Raw genomic sequence first — 19,686 nt, forward strand, 5'->3', positions numbered from 1 at the left:
CGTACCGCTGCAGGGTTGAGCAGAGGTGTGTGGGGGCGTGGCCGCGATTGTGCTCTAGAATGCAAACGCTAGGAAACAGAAAATAACGTTTCATCGGTCTGATTCACCGGCTTTCTCGCTACCACTGCTCCCTCTCTTCATTCACTCTCTAGCTCGCTCAACCACAGCTGCTCTCTCTCTCTCGCTGGTGCTCTTAGCTCTTTCTCTCTCTCTCATCTTTTTTTAAAATGAGTCGGGAAGCCGACAGAAAAGTCTAACTTTATTTTTAACGTTAGCAAATGAAGAGAAATGTCCTCCCCTCGTCCTAGTAACGTCTTTGCATTCAGGCAATCACAGCCGAGCCATTGTCATTCATCCCTGGGGGCTGGAACAGTGTCTACAGTGTAGGTGCAAGGAATTTAAACACTAATACCCCCTTTCCACCAACTGGAACCTAATGCTGATGTTGGTTCGCAGTTGGTTCAACTAGTGAACCTTTCAAGAACCGGCTTGCTTTTCCATGGGCTCGAGAGCCAAGTCGTTACATAACTGTACACACCTCCGGTATCCTAGCAACGCTAACGCTAACTTCAAGCACTTCAAACTCCAACATGGTAGGTGGCGGTAATTCACCGTAACGCTGGTTGCCACCCACCATAAAACTGAAAAAAAGAGAAGAAGAAGAACTTCAAGCACAACAACAACAACAGGGCAGGCTACATCACAGCTTACTGCATACTGTTTACTAAATGAACGATTAAGTATGACTGTACCAGCAGACTGGTCACACTGTAGTATACTCAAGCAAGACATGACTGTATGACAAGACTGATGGCTGTCTCCCCTGGTGTTACACTGTATTTGGTGACCCATCAGAGTCTGTGACCTGCAGTTTTGGAAGAAGTACTCAGATCTTTTACTTAAGTAAATGTAGTCTATCAATACCCTGATGTAAAAATACTTCATTACAAGTTAAAATCCTGCGTTTAAAAGTACTAATTTTGCAGAAAACTGGGCTGTGACTGATATATTACAATGCTGCTTATGCACTGACTCATCCGTATTAATGACTTTCTTTTTGTTAAATTTAATTAATGTCAGATACTTTTACTTAAGGAAAGAATCTGAATACTTGTTCCAACACTGCAGGTCACAGAATCTAATGGGTCACCAAATACCGTGTAACACCAGCCAGCAGCATCTTCACATCTCTGACAAACATTTCAGCAAATTCCCAAACAGGTGTTATTTGGATAAACCGACCATATTGGGAATCTGCATGGTTACTTTCTCGCCTGAAAAAATATTAAAACTCAATAGAGTGAAATATTAACAGCTTTTAGACTGGCTCAAAATCCCCGCCATTCTTTAGATGTCAAAACGCAAAGTACTGGTTCGAGATAAGGCACAGGCTCCGAACCGGCCCTCGAACTGCCTTGGTCGAAAAGGGGTATATATGGCAGGGAAGGGACATTTTGAATCTTAAATTACAGTTTGGGATCTCACAGTAAAAGAAAGAAGAAAAAGAAACTGATGACAGGAGTTGGGTTATGGTGCAATCCCGTAGACGAGGAAGGAGGTAAGTTTATAGACAGGTATATGTGCTAAAAGTTTAGGCTGGCTTCTGTTCTAGCACTAAATAAAACTGAAATCCACTAGAGCATAGGTTTTTGTCCCTGCGTGTGATTCTCCAATGTGTCTTGCTTTAAGGCAACATTTTAAATTACTAAGCATCAGGGTTAATAAGATAGGGGGAAAGCAATAAAAAATAATAAAATCAGAATTTCTAGCTTGCTATGGAATTAGTACCTGCTGCGCTTGTTCAACCTCACTCTGTATATGTATGTTGAATATGGTAAAAAAAAAAAAAAAAAGTGTAAATTGTAAGGTGAGAATATAAATTATGTATATGAAAATGAAGATAATGTGTATGTATGCAAGAGGAAACATACGTTTGACAAGAAAATTAAAAGCAATGTACTCAAGCCCGGTAAATTAACTCTGCAATAAATTTAACCTTTGTGACACTTACGACGTTTGTTTCATGATGAGAATGTGTCAGAAAGAGAGAGAGAGGATAAAAAAAAAGGAAGAGAGAGAAATACTGATGCTCACGCCAGTAGGAGTGAATTTATGGATGACAGTAAGACCTGGTGTGTGTGTGTGTGTATGACCAGGGTCCTGTCTACAGAGGCCTGCATTATTGTTTAGAATGACCACGGGGCCAACCATTACCACAGATAGGAGGCGGAGAGGCAGGAAAAGAGAGAGGGGCCGCTTCCCCTGGGACAGCCGCGCAATCTATTTCTCCGTCTCTCTCTCTTTCTCACTCACACACACATCCACATCCAGTTATTTAGCTGGCAGGTACGTGTTTTATTCACTTTCATGTAAGAAGTCATGTAACCTATGGTGTGGTTTGATAACTGACTTTGGCGCAACTTCGTGAGTGGGTTTGAATTAAGGACTGGGGTAAAAATGTCATCTCTTTCTTGGTTTTACTTCAGAGCAACAATTCTATTTTTCATTAAACCATGCTGTCAAAGAAATTAAAGCTCAAGGGCTGCATCTCTTTCACTGAAACAACCGCTGTTTCCTTGCTTATGGCAGTCAAACTGGAAGGAAGAATGAATCTGCTTTGTAAATATTCAAGGCTATGCAACATTTTAATATTTGGTTTCTTAGTAGTAGGGGGATTTTAGAAGTTTAAGGGTCTGTCATTCACAAACACGCATGCATACAATATGTTGGTTTGCTACAAATACGTCTGTATATATATATAAATAGCCATCTTACCAGGAGCTTTTAATCTTCTGTTAACATCCTAGAAGTGCTATCTTTAAATCTAATTTAATCCTACGTATTTCCTTCATTACTTCCTTTATTTCCTTTATATGAGTTCACATTAAAATATGAAAGATAACGTGCTGAAGCCAGCCAATTGCTAATACTCATTATGTGAGGTCATACGAGGCATGAAGAAAAATACAGCATGTCAAAAATATGCTTTACAAAGAAAAGTTCACCTTGACAGAAGATGAAGCTTAATGAAAAGGAAGAGGGCGATACATTAGAGTTAAGGTAGAATAGATTAGAACATATGTCGAGGTAACAGCTGTGTAACTAAGACCAGCAAAGAAAAGCCATATCTAAGTAAGAAGAAACTTGACATGACAACGTGTAAAACGAATACAACATGTAGAATCTGGCTACTTCTGTTTGATTTGTTAGTCTGTGCTGTTTTAATCTTAATTGTCGCTAATCTTGTGATCCGTGTTGCTGTGAATTACCGAATTTCACACCAGGAATTGACACACTTGCACACATCTTACACAGTGGATTTAAACATGGTCACTAACAACGCTAAACAGCTTCCTGCTTGGTAAATTTAACCATTCATATGGAAAAAGGACCATGTTTCAGAACCTGAAAATGTCACGGTATCCCTTTAACAGCCATGCTAATGCTGCCACACTGTGCTACTTGCTAATTTCATGCTCTACGCAACAGGGATAATTTGGTCCCTGTCTGTCTGTCTTTCTGTCTGCCCTCCTGCCGGGGCGGAGAAGTGTGTATGTGTGTGTGTGTGTGTGTGTATTTGTTTCGCTCTACATCATCCCTCCTTGTGTCTTTCTTTCTTTGTTTCTCCTTCTCTTCTTGAGATCAATAGTGACAAATAGAGAAATGGTGAGAAAGGAAAAGAGGACTAAAGGGAGAAAGAGACACAGGGCGAAATGGGCAAAAAAAAAAGTGATAGAAAAATAGAAAAACAAAAAGAAAGATATCTAGAAAAAGCAATATAATGAAAGTATGGTGGAAATGAGGCAAAAAGAGCAAAAACAAACAAACAAACAAAAAAAAAACACAGCAGATAGTGGAAAGACAGGGAGAGAGAAGATGACAGAGATGGAGGGAAAGACAGAGTAAGAGCTGTCTTGTGCTGGATCAGGCTGCTGAACAGATGGCCACACCACAGAGAGAAGACCACAGTGGAGACATTACAACACTCAGGTTAAAATCTCCCCTGGAACACACACACATACACACACACACACACACACACACAGACAGAAGCTCAGTGGCAAAGGGCAAGGTCTTTCTGTTTATTACGGGCATTTGTGAGAGACCCAAACACACTTTTTGTCCCAACACATCTTTCTATTTTGTGGTGATTAATGGATATGCTTTAAGGACATTTCTCAAAAAGCTGTAGCAGTCTGTTTTGGAAATCAAGTTTCTTTAGATATTAATACATAATGCGTAATTGGTCTTGTTGAAAAGCAGCTTATACAACCGACAAACAGTAAATATCTGTGCGTCAGAGGTAAGGTTGGTATGGTGTGATGTAAGCTCAAATAAACAAACACAGCAAAACATACAGACAAGTAAAGGAAGCGCTTACAAAACACATAATAGCTTGTTTTAACAAAAGCATTTTAACCAAGGTCAATCTATGAATTCTTGAACAGAAAGCAAACACTCATGATTCAAGAGCATTGTGCTTCAGTTTAGGAATACATTGTATATTCACACAAGGATGCCGCTTGTTAGAAATCACATGTTGTGGTTCTTTACCTACAAGCACAGCACTTCAATGTCCGCCTAGGTCTATGCTGTGAACTGTTTTTCATAAGCATCGTTTATGTGCAGCTATGGTGAAGAAGAGGAGAGGAGGAGATGAAGGTTAGAAAAGGATTGGTTTTTTAAAAAAAAGGACAATAGAAGAGAATAGAATAGAACAGACAAGAACAGCTTTGTGCCTTGCTGTCAGCTCTACTGAAAGTTTCATGAGTGGAAATGGCCTAATTCTCCTACCAGGGGTATGACTGGAGGTGAGGGACTGTGACAGAGCCTGCCAAAAGAAAAAAAAAAAAAAAAAATAGGTGTATGTGTGTTGTGTTTGGGTGTGTTGTGCATGTGCATGTGTGTGTGTGTGTGTGTGTTGGGGCTGCAATCCAAACGACATTGTAAAACATCAAATATTTAGAGGATGGATTACAAGTACAATGTGTACTTGGGTTGCTGTCAAGTCACGACAAAGCAACAACACAGTTTAATCATTCATCCATTGTTTCTTTTTTAGAGTTATGGTGGTCGGTGTACGTATGGGGGTAGTTTGTGTGGTTCGGTTACAGGTATTTTGTTTGAAACTACAATCGTGACAATATACTCCATCTAAACACACTTATTCCTGTTCAGGGTAGCAGGAAACCAAAGAAAAACGTGCACAATTCACAAAGGTTCGGATCCCAAGACTCTGAAGGCAAAACAACAGTGCGAGCCATCATGCTGCACTGAGTTAATACATTGTATGTTATTATTGGTGAGTTCAAACAATAAATGGTTGAAGTTGGGATGAATCCAGCCCGTTTCCCTAGGAATTATTCTCAAATCTGAGCTGACTAAGCAAGGTAACCTTTATGTCTTTCTCCCTAGCTTCATCCTCCAGCTCTTCCTGTGGAATCCCGTTCCCAGGCAAGATGGGGTATGTAATTTCGTCTGCCCTGTGGTCTCCGCCCAGTTGGACACGTTCGGAACACCTATTCTTATCATGTGCCCGAACCACCTCAGCTGATTCCTTTCAACGTGAAGAAGTCTACTCGAAGTTCTTTCTGGATGTTTGAGAACCCCATCTTATCTCTAAGGGTGAGCCAGGACACGTTTCTGCAGTCTGTCATTACAAAAAGTTCATGACCATAGGTGAGATTTGGATGTGGCACCAATCCGTCTATCAGTCTCACACTCCATCTTACCCTAAATCGTGACTCCTTCTCTCAGGGGAAGGGACTCACTCCCGACCCGTAGTGATACTATTCACACCTCAGCTGTGCTTTGAGATTCTGTCCGTGACAATCGCGAACAGAATCTGTGACAAGGCACAATCCTGGCTGAGCCCGATGCTCATTGAGAACATGCTCGACTTCTTTTTAGAGAATGTGAATGCAGCTCTCACTCTGGTGAGACAGCAGAATGGCTAGAAGTAATGATCCCAGTACCCCATAATCTTGCAGTACAAGATAACCCTGGGCACACGATTGTAAGCCTTCTCAGTGCCATGTAGCACAGCAAAAACGAAGTTACTAAGGGTTGGTTCGGGGACGGTTGTGTTACAGGTCTATTGTTGCCAAGCATGGACACTGTAGGAATACTAATTGTTTGAATTTACATTAAAAAAAAGCAGTCATTAAATGTAGCTAATCTGTGGTTTTTCAGTAATATCCAATATCAATGCTGTGTTTGGTGAGTGGGTCACATAATCCGAATACCTTTGTGATTAGGTGCCTATTTTACTGTATATCATTTTTAAATCATGACAATTATTCAAAATCATAACAAAGACAATTTAAACAAAGGCAGCCCTGTGGTGTTAACTCATCTATCAGTGTACCCGCTGTTCTGACGTCAAGATGAAAATTATGTTCAGGAAATGAGACATGAATTGTGACTAAATGTCAGGCAGGAGGTACTGAGCATATTTCTTTGGCACACGAGTAATTTATGATGCTATAAATCCATTTTGAAAACAGTAACTATATTTTAGCCCATGTCTCAGACCACCCTTTATATACTGTATTTCTGTATTTCCATTTTGATCATCAGTTTTGCTTTTTTTCTGCTTTACCTCCTCCCTTCTTTCAAATGGATGATGATTAGATGGGTCACTGGGCTCTAAACTGATGATGCATGATAGAAAAATAACTGCTTGTTACTATGGACACCATATAGACATCAAGTATAATAGAGACTATTATGTAGTAGAGCTGGGTCAGCTACAGAGCAGAACTGGGTCATCTGCTATATCTTAATAGCCACGAGCTTGTGTTCAAAATGAGTTCAATTATATGTTCATTTGCTTCATTAGGTTGATCTAAAGTCTTGTAAAGGTCACCCAGTCTGGTCCTGACTTTATTCTCTTCATGAATGTCCAGGCATGTACAGAAAAACATTTCCTTACCTTTTCCCCTTCCGTCTCTCATTCTTTGCCTTCCTCACTAATTCAACCCATCAATCCATTCATCAAGAACAACTTAAATGACCAGGAGTCCATCTAAAGGAAATGTGTCAGATAACCTGCCAGGACATGAACAGGACAGGCTTGTACTATATAATATCCGTATTATCTGCCATTCCACTCTCTGAAATGTCAAAACTCCCTGCAAGGCACTCTTTTCAAGATCTACACCTCTTGATATGTCTGCCTCAGTGGTTTAGCCGCAAATGCACAAAGAAGAACCTCCTAAATAGTGAGGCACTGGAGTTTGTTGTAATGATTTAGTATCAAGCCTTCACTACAGTAAAATCCAATGCCTGTCAGTAATTTTAAGGGATGGCTGAGCAGGAGGGGGGTTCATGAAAACATAGTGCTGCTGTCAGGTCAGCCAAAGTGATTTTTCGGAGAAAAAAAGGTTTCTTCGGCTGCCTAATCACCGATGCTCACGTAAGTCAGCTGAGTGCAGAGACTGCACTTAAAATGGAGGGACTTAAGAGTGTTCAGGAGGTGCTTTTTCCTGGTTCGCAAGGAGTGGACTGTAGCTGACCCAGCGGTTTTATATCATCGAGGAGACAGAAAGTACAAAAAAAATAAAGTACTGGCAGAGATCAAATAATATAAATCTATGGAAGCAACAGTGAAGCAAAAAGTCTTGGATTGAGTCACTTTGTGCTTATATAATAGTTTGCATTATTAAAATAAAGCAATTAGTATAAAATAAAAGCTTCGTAAGATGATAAGAAAATGTGTATGTTTTTATTAATCATACAATATAAATGGGGAATGGATATTAAAGACATGCTGACATAAGATTTTTTTTTTTTTTTAATGGAAAGGCCAAACTGCTCCACCATGAGCTTATGAGGCTTTTATCTGTCAGTTGAAATTTATCTTATGCTGACCAAAGGTCAGTCAGAGTTCATAAAGATTTAGACAAGATTCATTTGGTATTTATTCACCCAAGCTATGGTTTGTTGAAGGCTGTGGGCTATGCAATGTGTGCATATCTAATTTTTTTTACTTTTATAAAATTTCTCCACTTTTCTCTTTCCTACATCTTCTTTATTTTTGTTCTTGTCTGTTTTTACTTCGTCCCTTTCTGTATCTAACACTCTTACATTTCCCCTTCTATCTGCATTCACGGTCCCATACAAATGGTCCCATACCATTGAAGGAACGCAAGTTTATATTTTACTCGATCAAATTTGACAAAAATGAAAATTTAACAAAAATGAAGCTACTTCAACGAATGTCAACAATAAACTTCACATTGCTACATTCTACTTTCACCCAGTGACTCCAGAGTTTTGGAAATGTCAGACTTAATAGTTAGACCTGCAAATGTCAAACTTTTGAGTCGAGTAAATATAAATGACATAAACCAAAGGTTATGACAAGGAACAACAAACCAACCCCGATTTAATGAGCTTCCAAGAAATAAAGAGAATATGCAGAGGGAAAAAAATGAGATAGAGCCACGGAGTTATGGTGAAGATGCTGAGAGAAGCAGGAGAAAGAACAACAGGAGTAAACAGCTGCAGACACTGCTGCTAGGATGACAGCAGGAAAGACACATACATATGTTTGTGCGAGTGCCTGGCACAGTTGGAAGTTCAAGTGCCACTAATTCTGAAACCCTACCTCAACTCTCCAGGCTACCTCTCTACTCATCTAATCAAACACTGCGATCACATGTCTTACACTCTCAACCTCTGCATCAACTGGAAAATCCATTATATGTACTCAGCTTGAGCCCTGGGCCGTCCGTACACGTATATGCATTTACACACACACACCTCACTGAATCAATAGCAGACATTAGGTGTTATTGACAACGCCAACTGAGGTTAACAACTAGCCTAACTGTAGGTGCCTCCTTTAAAGCTGTGTGTAAATGTGAAAGGGCAGCAGAATGAAAAGGTCCAGATGAGTTTAAATGGGATTAAGATTGTGCTCTCTCACACACATTTACACATCAACATAGTCATGGGCAAAATGAAAATGAAACCCCAAGTTAAATATGGTAACACTTTCTAGGAAGCTCATGTCTATAATGCATTATAAACATACTTATAATGCATTATAATCTGCTTTTAGCTTTGTATAATTATAGTTATAAGCACTCAAATATTCATAATCTTTGTAACAATAATCATAACACATTATAAAGCATCTTGTAATGACATAAGGTCAAGTATCATAATACTTCTTAATTGCTGGTCACTAGCTGACTTTTTTTTTGCACGGATCATAGTGTATTTTAATTCTCATAGTTGTAATACATTATAATCATTTTATAATGCATTATAATCACTTATAACGCATCATAATGTAATTATAAGTTACTCTTAGTGGTCATTGGGTGCTTTAAGTAAAGTAAGAAAAATATCATTAAATCTATGTGTAGTGAAGGAGGGTTCTCACACTGGGTCTCGAACCCTCATCTCCCAGACCACAGACGGCTACGCTGACCAATCAGCCAAAGAATTAAGCTGTTAGCCAAGGGCCAGCGCGTCCACTCATCTGTGGGTGTTACTCTCTAGAGGGCACGGTCCTGCACCCTGACACTGTGCAAGAATAACACAAAACATTGTAAAATTCATTCATATATTTAATGGATCATGACAGAAATTGAATAATTTGACACAACTTTTTGATGATGAACAACTGAATGATGAACATTTACATTTCACTGATGTAACGTTTCCCCAAAAAACTCACTATATTGACTCAAATTAAAGATAATACCTGAAATGGGATGAAACGCTTGTGTGGTGAGACAATCAAAAAGTTGTGTCAAATTGGAGTACTCTGATTTCTGTTATAAATTAATTTTACAGCTTTTTGTCTGTTATTATTGGATAGTGTCACGGTGCAGGCCTGCTCCCTCTAGAGAGTAACCACCACGGATGACTAGACATGCTAACGGTTTAATTCTTCGGCTGACTAGTTAGCGTAGCCGTCTGTGGTCAGTTCAAGAGCCGGTGAGGTACCCCTTCTCACTACGCATAGGTTTAATATTTGTCTCACTTTACTTAAAGCACCTGATGACCACTCAGAGTAACTTATAATCATTTTATTTATTTATTTGTATTAAAACTATGAGAATTATAATACACTATGTTCCTTAAGTCATTATAAAATGCTTTATAATGTGTTATGATTGTTTTTATAAAGCATTATGAATATTTATGCTTATAACTATAATTATACAAAGCTATAAGCAGATTATGAATACATTATTATGTTTATAATGCATTATAGACATGGGCGTCATAGAAAGTATTGCCACGAAAAACTTTTGTTCCGTCTATGAAAGGACTTACTGACATCATTCTTTTATTACTGAATTAACTAATCCTTCACAATCCTTCACTTCCAAATTGTCTCAGGGAATGTATTTTCATTCACACTTTTTGATAAGCTTTTGGCTTCTTCTTCCTTCTTTTTCTTTTGTCACTAATCCATTTGTCTTTTTTCTATCCTTCCTTCTTTCCATCCTTTTAATGTATTCTTTGTATTACTACCATACATAAACGCAGCACTATCTCACTCCATATGTGTGAACAAATCAACACATCCTGTTAAACTAACAACTGAAGTGTAAATTTGTCAGTTGTATGGGCTGTGCGACGGGGCCAAGCGGCATACTAAGGCTGTGTCACTGGCTCTGTATAATTAAGACTATCATAGAAAGAGCTGCCGTGTTTGAATGCCTTTACAGAAAAAATATCTGTATTATGTTGCATCGCGCCGCTACGGTTGGCTGAGATATAATGGTAGGAATTACAAAAGCACTGCTTCTGAGGCAATCATAGATGTCATTATCAGAGAATATCCTCCTTTCTGAAATCCCACGCAGAGCCAGATAGATAGAAATGGACAGATAACAAAAAGACGAACAACAGTAGCTTTGCTGCATGTCTGTACCTGGTAGGTGTCCCACAGTCGGATTGTGCAGCGTAGTGGCAGCTCCCTCATCAGGAGGTTGTTCATCCAGCGAAAGGCGAACTGCAGGTACTCCACCTCGTACTGCTGCATGTGGCGATGCACAGACTCTGCCAAAATAAAAATATATTTTTCTTTTAATAATAATGCACACTGATTAAGGTTCAACTGCTTGCATCTACCTTTGTGTTAAAACCAGCAACAGAAAAGGGTGAAGATGCAGAAAAACTTCTTCAGAATCTGTGTAAAGTAATGGTGACAAGTGTGTAGATAGATTCCTTCATAACTCTGTTAATAACTTCAGCAGTCAGTGTCACACGCATATCTCATAATAGAGATGTAATTACAGAGCTATCAGAATTGTCTGGGAAAAGCAACGCACCAAAATGGGATGAGAAAGAGTGTATTCCTTGTTAAATTAAGTTCCAAAGCAATTGCATGTCAGTCCGGTGAGGAATGGGGGTGCATATATTGTAGGTCAATAACATCTGGTTGAGAGGATAAAAGGCATGTTTATAGAATGTATAGTGTTTTTATTTCTTTGCCTTTCTTTGTTATTGCTTCTGGTAGGAGCTGATTACTAATCTGTCATACAAGTTAATTCTGTTCAAGCCTCCGTCTTTTTTGTCTATGTGATTTGAATATTTCTCGCACTCAATAGAGATTTTAATCCCATACCAAGCGCATATGTGTGTCATTTTTCTTCCCCTACCTCAGTATTAATTAATGTCACAAATACCAGCTGTTATTTGGTCCTTCCATATTTTAAATCCAGTCCCAACAGTTAACGGTGCATTTTAAGATGTACCTCTTTAGTTGCTGTGTGTGGCGAGCTGCATTTCACATTACAGGTGCCCTGAGGAGCTGACCGCTAGAAGCCCTTTGAGGCTATGTTTTACAAGTGGGTCACCGTTCTGTCAGCGATACACATTCCTGCTGCTGATTTCATGTTGATGGCATGTAGAAATGTAGCGATCTGACAACAAAGGGCGAGGAAGAAGAAGATTGCAAGCTTGCAAACTGGTTGTGAACGATTGTGTGGTTCAAAAAAAAAAAAAAAAAATCAGCTTTGCAAAAGTTTCATGTGGGAAATACATTCTGGAGCTTTGCCACTGAATTTAAATACAACTTTGTTTATAAGATGACTCCAAATGGAACCTTTAAGGTGCATCAGCTCTGATTGCATTTTTTTTGTTATCGTCAACAAATCATACGCAATCTACTGAAGGTAATAAAGATGTAAATCTTAAAAAACGGGACACGAATACAGAATAAATAATTTCCTTAAACAGCTGGGTACTGTTGTTTTTCATTAACGTTACATGACAAAGAGTAAATAAAAAAATAATTTAATTACTTTCAGTCATGGATTAATACACATTTGATTCTGTAGCAGGTATTTATGGCAGTACAAAGGACATGTCAACCAGTGCAACTGTGTGACACATTGAAGTGTTTTTGGATGATTATGTAGGTCTATGTAACAAACATATAATCTATGTCAGACTTTGGCCTGACATTACTTGTTAGTGGGATCATTTCATTGTTGCATTTGGTCTTTTCATGGGATTTGTTGACAGTAAGAAAAATATATATCACCAGACACCAGCTGAGAACACACAATATACAGCTGAACAGAGTTGGCTTTCCAAACATAAACATCAGCTGGCTATTAGATGTCCACATCTGCCTACTAATGTCCATAAAATGTGTTCTGTTTTGTCTGTTTTGTCTCTATAATCGGTTCAAGATGATGTTCTCATCAGACAGAGGACCATAAGTTGTATCAGGCGGTCTCCATATGCTCTCGATGTGATGTTCAGACATCAATCAGTGAATTTACATGCACTTAAGTAACCGGGTTACAGTCTGCTTTCTCCAGTAAGATGATTTCTCAACTGTCATGTAAACAAAATGACCCGCGTAACCTGGTTTCTCTGAGTAACCTGGTTACAGTCGGTGTCGTGGCACGGCAGGCTGGCGTGAACGCTCGCTGAAAGGAATAGATGAAGAGTAAAATGCCGGTTGAAAAGTTACTGCATAAGAGGCTGTAACACACAGAACGGCTGGCTGCCTTTGATCCTTTTCTCTGTTCTTGATAAATGTTTGTTTTATGCGTCTTTACATAACAAAAAGATTAAAAATACCACTCAGTATTCAGTGACTCCCTATTTCACAGTCATCAAACCCATGACACTCATTCTCTCGCACACACAAAAACACACACATCTCATAATAGAGCTGTAATTATTGAGCTGTCAGACAATCTATGAGAAAAGCCAGTTAGGGAGGAACTATAGCATCCTCTCCTCTCACACTCTGTGCTCTTAATCAGGGCTGACTGACAAGCACAGACACACACACACACACACACACACACACACACACAGAGTCTCAAATACAGCTTTAATTGGTGGAATATTATGTAAGATATATCTAGCCAAGAACACATACTTTGTTGCTCTCAAACACACACAGCAAACACTTGAATGACACCTGTGTACCAATGTTCACGCAAGCATGTTTAACAATTATACACACACTCCACCACATAAGCAGGGCGCGAAGTAAACACAAAGCTATTATTTCACACTCCTCTCTGCAGTTTAATTATCACATGCTGCTGTAAAAGCATAAACAAGGCAAGCTCATTAACGACGAATGCATCATGGTGACAGATCTTAGCTAGCTGCCAAACAGAGGGAGAGAGAGTGGAACAACTTTAGACAATGTTAAATTACACTAATGAACTTGCTCTGCCTAATATTAGCGACTTCACCAAACACAAGGAGGAAGAGGTGCACTATGGGGGAGTGGTGGAAGGAACGGTCGTTTGTCATGACGACTTATCGCAGGAGGAGAGGAGAAGAGAGGAGCTAAAATTAAAATACCAAAAAAAAAAAAAAGCACAACAGGAAAAAAAATGAATGAAATAAACAATGAACCAAAGTGCTAAAACTTGTGACTCTTTTAACCCTGGGCTGCTGTCCAGCTGGCACAGAGCTCGGCATGCTGGGTAGCGTAGTTACGGGGGCTGAGGGAGCTTGAGGATGACATCTTTCATAGACACTGATTGACTGATGAGTCTTGTCTTCCTTCCTACTGCTGGGTAAAGTTTAGGACAGAGGCCATGATGCCGGCTAGTCTGCTCTCCACAGTGGACTGCGGCCCGTGGCTGGTGTAGTGAGGGTGGACAGCAGAAGGTCGGAGGTTGTACAGTGACTAGTGAGCGGCTCCCAGGATTCTGCTGATGAGGCCGATACTGCCTGACTTCATGCTCTCCTTGGTACAAAACGTAATTACAGTTACACACTTTTTTTTTCTCCCCCCTCTCCCACTCTCCTGCTGCCTTTTTTTTTCTTCTTCTACCACCTCACAGTTCTAACACACCTGCTTTATACTGAATCTGTTGTGTGTCGTTTACTTGCTCTTACACTGTCAAATGTTCCCATTCCTCCCTCCTTTTGTAAACATAAACCTTTATGCATTTTGCTTTTATTTTATCCTTGTAGGGCTGCAACTAACAATGATTTTCATTATCAATTAATCTGTTTCTCATTTAATTGATTAGTTGTTTAGTTCATAAATCGTCTGAAAATAGTGAAAAATGTCTGTCACTATTTTCCAAAGCCCAAATTGACATTCCCAAATGTCTTGTTTTATCCCGACCAACTGTTTATATTCATTTTACTGTCATAGACGACTAAAGAAACTAGAAAAAATCACATTTGAGAAGCTGGAATCAGAGAATTTGTTTGTTTTTTTCTTAAAAAATGATTCATCAATTGAAAATAGTTGGTGATTTATTTAAAAAAGGTGGCGACTAACGGATTAATCAACTAGTCATTGCAGCTCTATACCCCTGCCAGCTTTCGAAAAAGGTTTCAAACAGATCAAACTGTTGACACAAAACAGGCAATAAGGCTCTGTTTGCTCACCAATGTTTAATTTACTGTAACCAGGATTGTGTATACCAACTATGTCACCACTATGTATGTACCAGTCTATTTTGGGCTGTGTATATTGTCTACAACTGTTGATCTTGTATTATTTGTTGGACTTTCTGTTGTGCTTGTGTGTGTCAACCTGGATTTGCGAGTCTGTGTTAGTGTATTCAAATAATAGCAGGTGTGTGTATACATATTAGCAGGTGTGCGCGTTTTGTGCTTGCACTCTGAATAAATGTGTTAGTCTCTCGCACAAAGAGCGAAATCCTTCAGCACGGTGCGGCTACAACAGGTCAAAATGAAATGAAAGTTTAATAACCGAGTCAAGTACAAATGATAGTGTCCGCTGAGTGACGCTCGGTTAATTATTCCTCTCGCATAATCAACAAGCACAAGGTCACACGTTTGTTACTGACTGGCCCAAGGGAGGCCGCAGGAAACGGTGAGGGAAGATAATATGTTTTCATGGTGTTACTGTACATATATGAGTGCGTTCTCAAATATCAACAGTGCTTCTCTCTGTCATTTTTTTCAGCGTACTGTATGTATACATTTCATATTCCAAAAACTTAACATCTGAAAACTGTAAATGATGTTTAAACATGATGAATACTGGCTGTTTGTGAAGGAGTATGTGTTCATAAGAACAGTTAAATGAGCACAATTAACATATAGCGCTAGAAAAATCATTATATTTTTTGGAATGTGCAGCAGAGAACAACATAACGTCAAGTCATCTAACCAATATAGATTTTCCTCAGTCTTATCTGTGTCACATATACAGGTATTTGTGAAGCTAATTTTCCAAAACTTTCTGGGTTTATTTATTTTTTCAAAACTTCTCCAGGCCTGGTAATTGCTAATTTCAAATTCCATGATTTTTCCAGATTTTTCTTGACCATACAAACCTTGCTCTCAGAGGGGGTGTAAATTTAAAATCAAAGTGATTGTGGGGACACAACTTTGGTTTGGTATAGAATATTTAAAATAGAGTTAATGGTGACGTGTACATTCATTTAAATAAAATGTGTATAAAAACATGCAACACATTATGAAAACAAGATGTCAAATGTCAAATTGCTGTGGGCAAAAAGAATAGAGTGCGTTAACATCGTAGGAGTGACGTCTATAGGTTGTGGAGGACTGTGTGGGAAGGCAGGAAGAGCTGATGTAATTGACCTCAGGCCAGGTTGAAAGACAGCAGAGCTGGCCTGAACCTGAACTGAAACGTGGCTTTAAAAGTTGACATGAAACATAAAAATCAAAACACGTTCTGCTAGAGCTACACATACAAGTGTGAATTGCAATATAAATCTTGCCCCACCACCCAAAAACATTACCATAAATATACACAGAATAAATACTGTGCATACAAAATGCACGGCCACTTCGCACAGCGACTGCTCTTACAAAAAGGCAAATTATCTTTGTTTTTTTTTTTAAACCCATAAAAACATACTCTAGCCTTTTTTCTGCCTTTCATTATGCAATACAGTCTTACAATCCAGCTACAAGCCTTTTAACACAATTCAGGCTCAGAGCGCTCGCTGCTAGTACGTCCTCTCATTTGCATAACTAAATTCACCTTTGGGCAATTTGCATGTTGATGAACTTGTGCTAATGCACTTGCTTGCAACAAATACGCAGAAAGAGATAAGGGAGAGATAAAGAGATCAGAGAAACATTATAAGCATGCCGACAAAGTGGCTTGTCTTTTGAGGAGGTACATGTGCTAGCATCAAGCAAGGCTAATGGGAGTTAGCGTCATTTATTACAAGCAGGATAATTACAGAGGGGAGGGGGTGTGTGTAAGGGGGGAGGTAAGCACGGAGAAACAAAGGAAATTTCAGTAAGTAAGAGCCATTCAACAATGTCAGCAGCTGTTTTCAACTAGAAGAGTCAAAGCAAAGAAATAAACACCTTTGATTTTTAACTTTTAACAAATCCTCGCAGTTTTTGTGACCTCCTTACTTCAACTTCAATTAGATTTGACACTGTACGGCTGAATTCACAGGGAAAAAAGTGTAATATGAATTATGTTTGATCATAAAAGAACAGTATCTTTTGTGCAAAAAATATATTTTTTTAGCTTTATTGACCTGGGAAAGTTGACTGAGCAAGCTTGCTCTTTTGAGAAATCACCCGAGTGACCTTCGGTTTTTTTAAAGCTACTGAACATTTATGGCAGAAGGGGCTGTTTTTCCAGCCGTTCCAGGACATAAACTGGAGACATTAAGGTTACTAAACCTTATCCTTAAAAACGTGTGATTTATTAGTGTCTTTAGACTACAAATCAAGCTGTTTTAATTGCTGCTGCCTTTGAAATAAGTAATTATTCCAATCTGAAAGTATGTTAAATGGTGATCTTAACAGGGCATGGGTGATTGCATTGATGTGTATCTGATGACGTGGCAGCTCCTATCAAAAGTAAGAAAATACATTGTCAAAATTCTACAATGACTGAGGCAAGTTTAAATCACATTTTGTAATATAAATGTGTATAAACATTTGTACAGTGTACTTGTATTTTTGAAATCCTATTTTTTCCTGTGGATCCAACAGCATCACTGTATTGCTTCCATCAAATGTGCAGTTCAAAGTGTGTTCTTCCAAAAACTTACAGTAGGTAAGCAGGGAGGACGAGAAGTGGAAGGACATTGTGGAAGAGTGACTGAGGCCTCAATAGCACAGATCCAGAGTCTTATCATTTCGCCCCCCCCTCCCCCACTGTGTTAAAAGATATAGTAAGTAATGGACGCAGTCATTGCCGGGTGACAAACAATAGGGAAAGACAGATCAGCAATTTCCTTCACCTGCTGATCCAGTACTGCGAACATTAATGCAATGACACTGGGCTGAGGTCAACAACATCCCAAACTCCCTCCTTCAGCCCTGCTGCCTTTCTTGTCTCTCCTCCCACACCTTTAACAAATCTGTCCCTGCATTAGATACCCAGCTGATACAAGGCTGAAACAAAAAGTCTTCAAGCAACAGCTGAGGCAATTTATTTTGCTTTTTCCAAAGTTTTCTAGCTCCTTCTAATGTAAAAAAATAAATTAGTTTAATTTGCAATAAGTTTTGTCCAACAGATGTCAAAATAATGAGCCTCAAGATTAACTACTATTAGTGCTGGGAAAGTAATGGACTGGTAATCTGAAAAGAAACAACATTAACACAAAGAGAAAAACAACTGAGAAACAATAAAAACAATCTCATAAAAAATTGATTGCATGACTTGGGATTTGCATCAGCAGTGAAGAAGTAATATTGGTACATTTCTACAAGTTGCCAAACCATCAGCTTGTTATGACAGACTCCACCCTTGATCAAGACGTACCGTACTCTGGATAACCCTGCATCTGATAAGCGCTGATAGGTAATTTTGGAAGAGATGAGAGGCCACTGTTCCCAAAACAGATATTATGTCAACAGCCAAGCGAAAAACAATCCTGTAACGCAAGATAAAAGCTATCTGTGATCTCATTAGAGGTGGTAATGTCAAGCTAGCAAGGGATAAAATGTCTCTGCCCCAACCATGATGACAGGGCACTTATGGAATAAGTTACAGTAAGAACGTTGAATCATTTTTTATGTCTTTGCTTGGACGAGGTGAGAGGACTCTCTTCTCCTTTTTGTCACTTTATTCCTTTTTAAACACAGACGGGACACACACACACGCTCAGGTACAAAACACGCTTGTTACAGTATATCTGTTTCTTTTTCACACAAGCAGACAACAACAACACACATGCCCTCTGCAAGTTCGCCCTGTCACAATCGCACATGCAAACAGACAGGCTTGTATATACACACTAACTTTTTCTGACATTCACAACCCCCAACCCCCTCGCGCACACACACAGAGACAAACATGTACGCACTTTCTCCATCCATTTGAATTCAGCGAGTGAGTCCTCCCCTCCCTCTGGCTGACAGAGCGGGTGACAGGATAGTCGGACAGCACCAAGGTTAGCCAGGAACATGACCATTGTACAAAGCCTTGCTTTGATAAGACCTTGTTTTGCACAATGCATTGTGGGCTGCTGCAAACGCCACATACGTCTTCAGTGAAGGCAAAGGCAAGTTCGGATAAGAAACTATTCCAACCAGGTGATATTTACACCTTTTTTTTTTTGACGAAATGGGAAAGGGAAGGGGGGGTAATGAAAAAAAGTGCATTGTTAATTAACACTAAGTTGGGAGTGTATGTGAAATGTCATCGAGCTGTTTGTGAGTACACTCTGTGTGCATATATTAACTTCCAGCCCTCAGCAGGCCATTGTTTTGTACTAATAATCACCATATTTACCAGACAGCCGAGTGGAATGAAAATTAGCAAGACGCAATCACAGTGTCGAGCAATTACAAGCCAATGAAAACCACTGAAGAATCGAAGCGAGAAAACAAATGTTACTTGCTGGTGTGTATCTAGTTCTAACACAAAGCTGTCAAAGAAAGTTTAGGTATTCACGAAAGTCAAAATAAAAGGGAGAAAATTGAACTGATATGCAGAAGAGAGGAGAGGAGAGGAGAGAAGAAGAGAAGAGGTAAAAGTAAGTGGAAATCAAGTAAAGATGGGAGGGCTGTGAGCAGAAAGTACTTTATGGATGGGTGGAAGGATGGATGGATGGAGGCAAGGCAGATGACTCACCATCAATCCTGCTGACCAGCTCCTCCAGGGCCTTGACTTTCCTCTGGATGCCTGGCTGGGCAAATGTATAGTTGTCCTGAGAAGTAGAAAAACCAGAGAGAGTCAATATGGACAGAGGCTCTCTACATCCACAACAGTGAAAAAACTAAAAATAATTGGTCTGAAATATA

The 19,686-nt window shown here is 39.2% G+C and overlaps 1 protein-coding gene across 3 annotated transcripts in view; it reads right to left on the reverse strand.

Annotated features, from left to right (window-relative positions):
- Positions 1–19,686, reverse strand: part of tbc1d22a (TBC1 domain family, member 22a) — a 133,120-nt gene that overhangs the window by 34,817 nt on the left and 78,617 nt on the right. For all 3 annotated transcript variants that reach the window (XM_044343296.1, XM_044343294.1, XM_044343295.1), the window contains 2 exons: positions 19,517–19,592; positions 10,901–11,028 (listed from right to left, as the gene is read on the reverse strand). In XM_044343296.1, the coding sequence (XP_044199231.1) occupies positions 10,901–11,028; positions 19,517–19,592 (204 nt within the window). The remainder of the gene's footprint in view (positions 1–10,900; positions 11,029–19,516; positions 19,593–19,686) is intronic.

This window comes from Thunnus albacares, chromosome 23 (assembly GCF_914725855.1).
Source record: "Thunnus albacares chromosome 23, fThuAlb1.1, whole genome shotgun sequence".
Taxonomy (NCBI): domain Eukaryota; kingdom Metazoa; phylum Chordata; class Actinopteri; order Scombriformes; family Scombridae; genus Thunnus; species Thunnus albacares.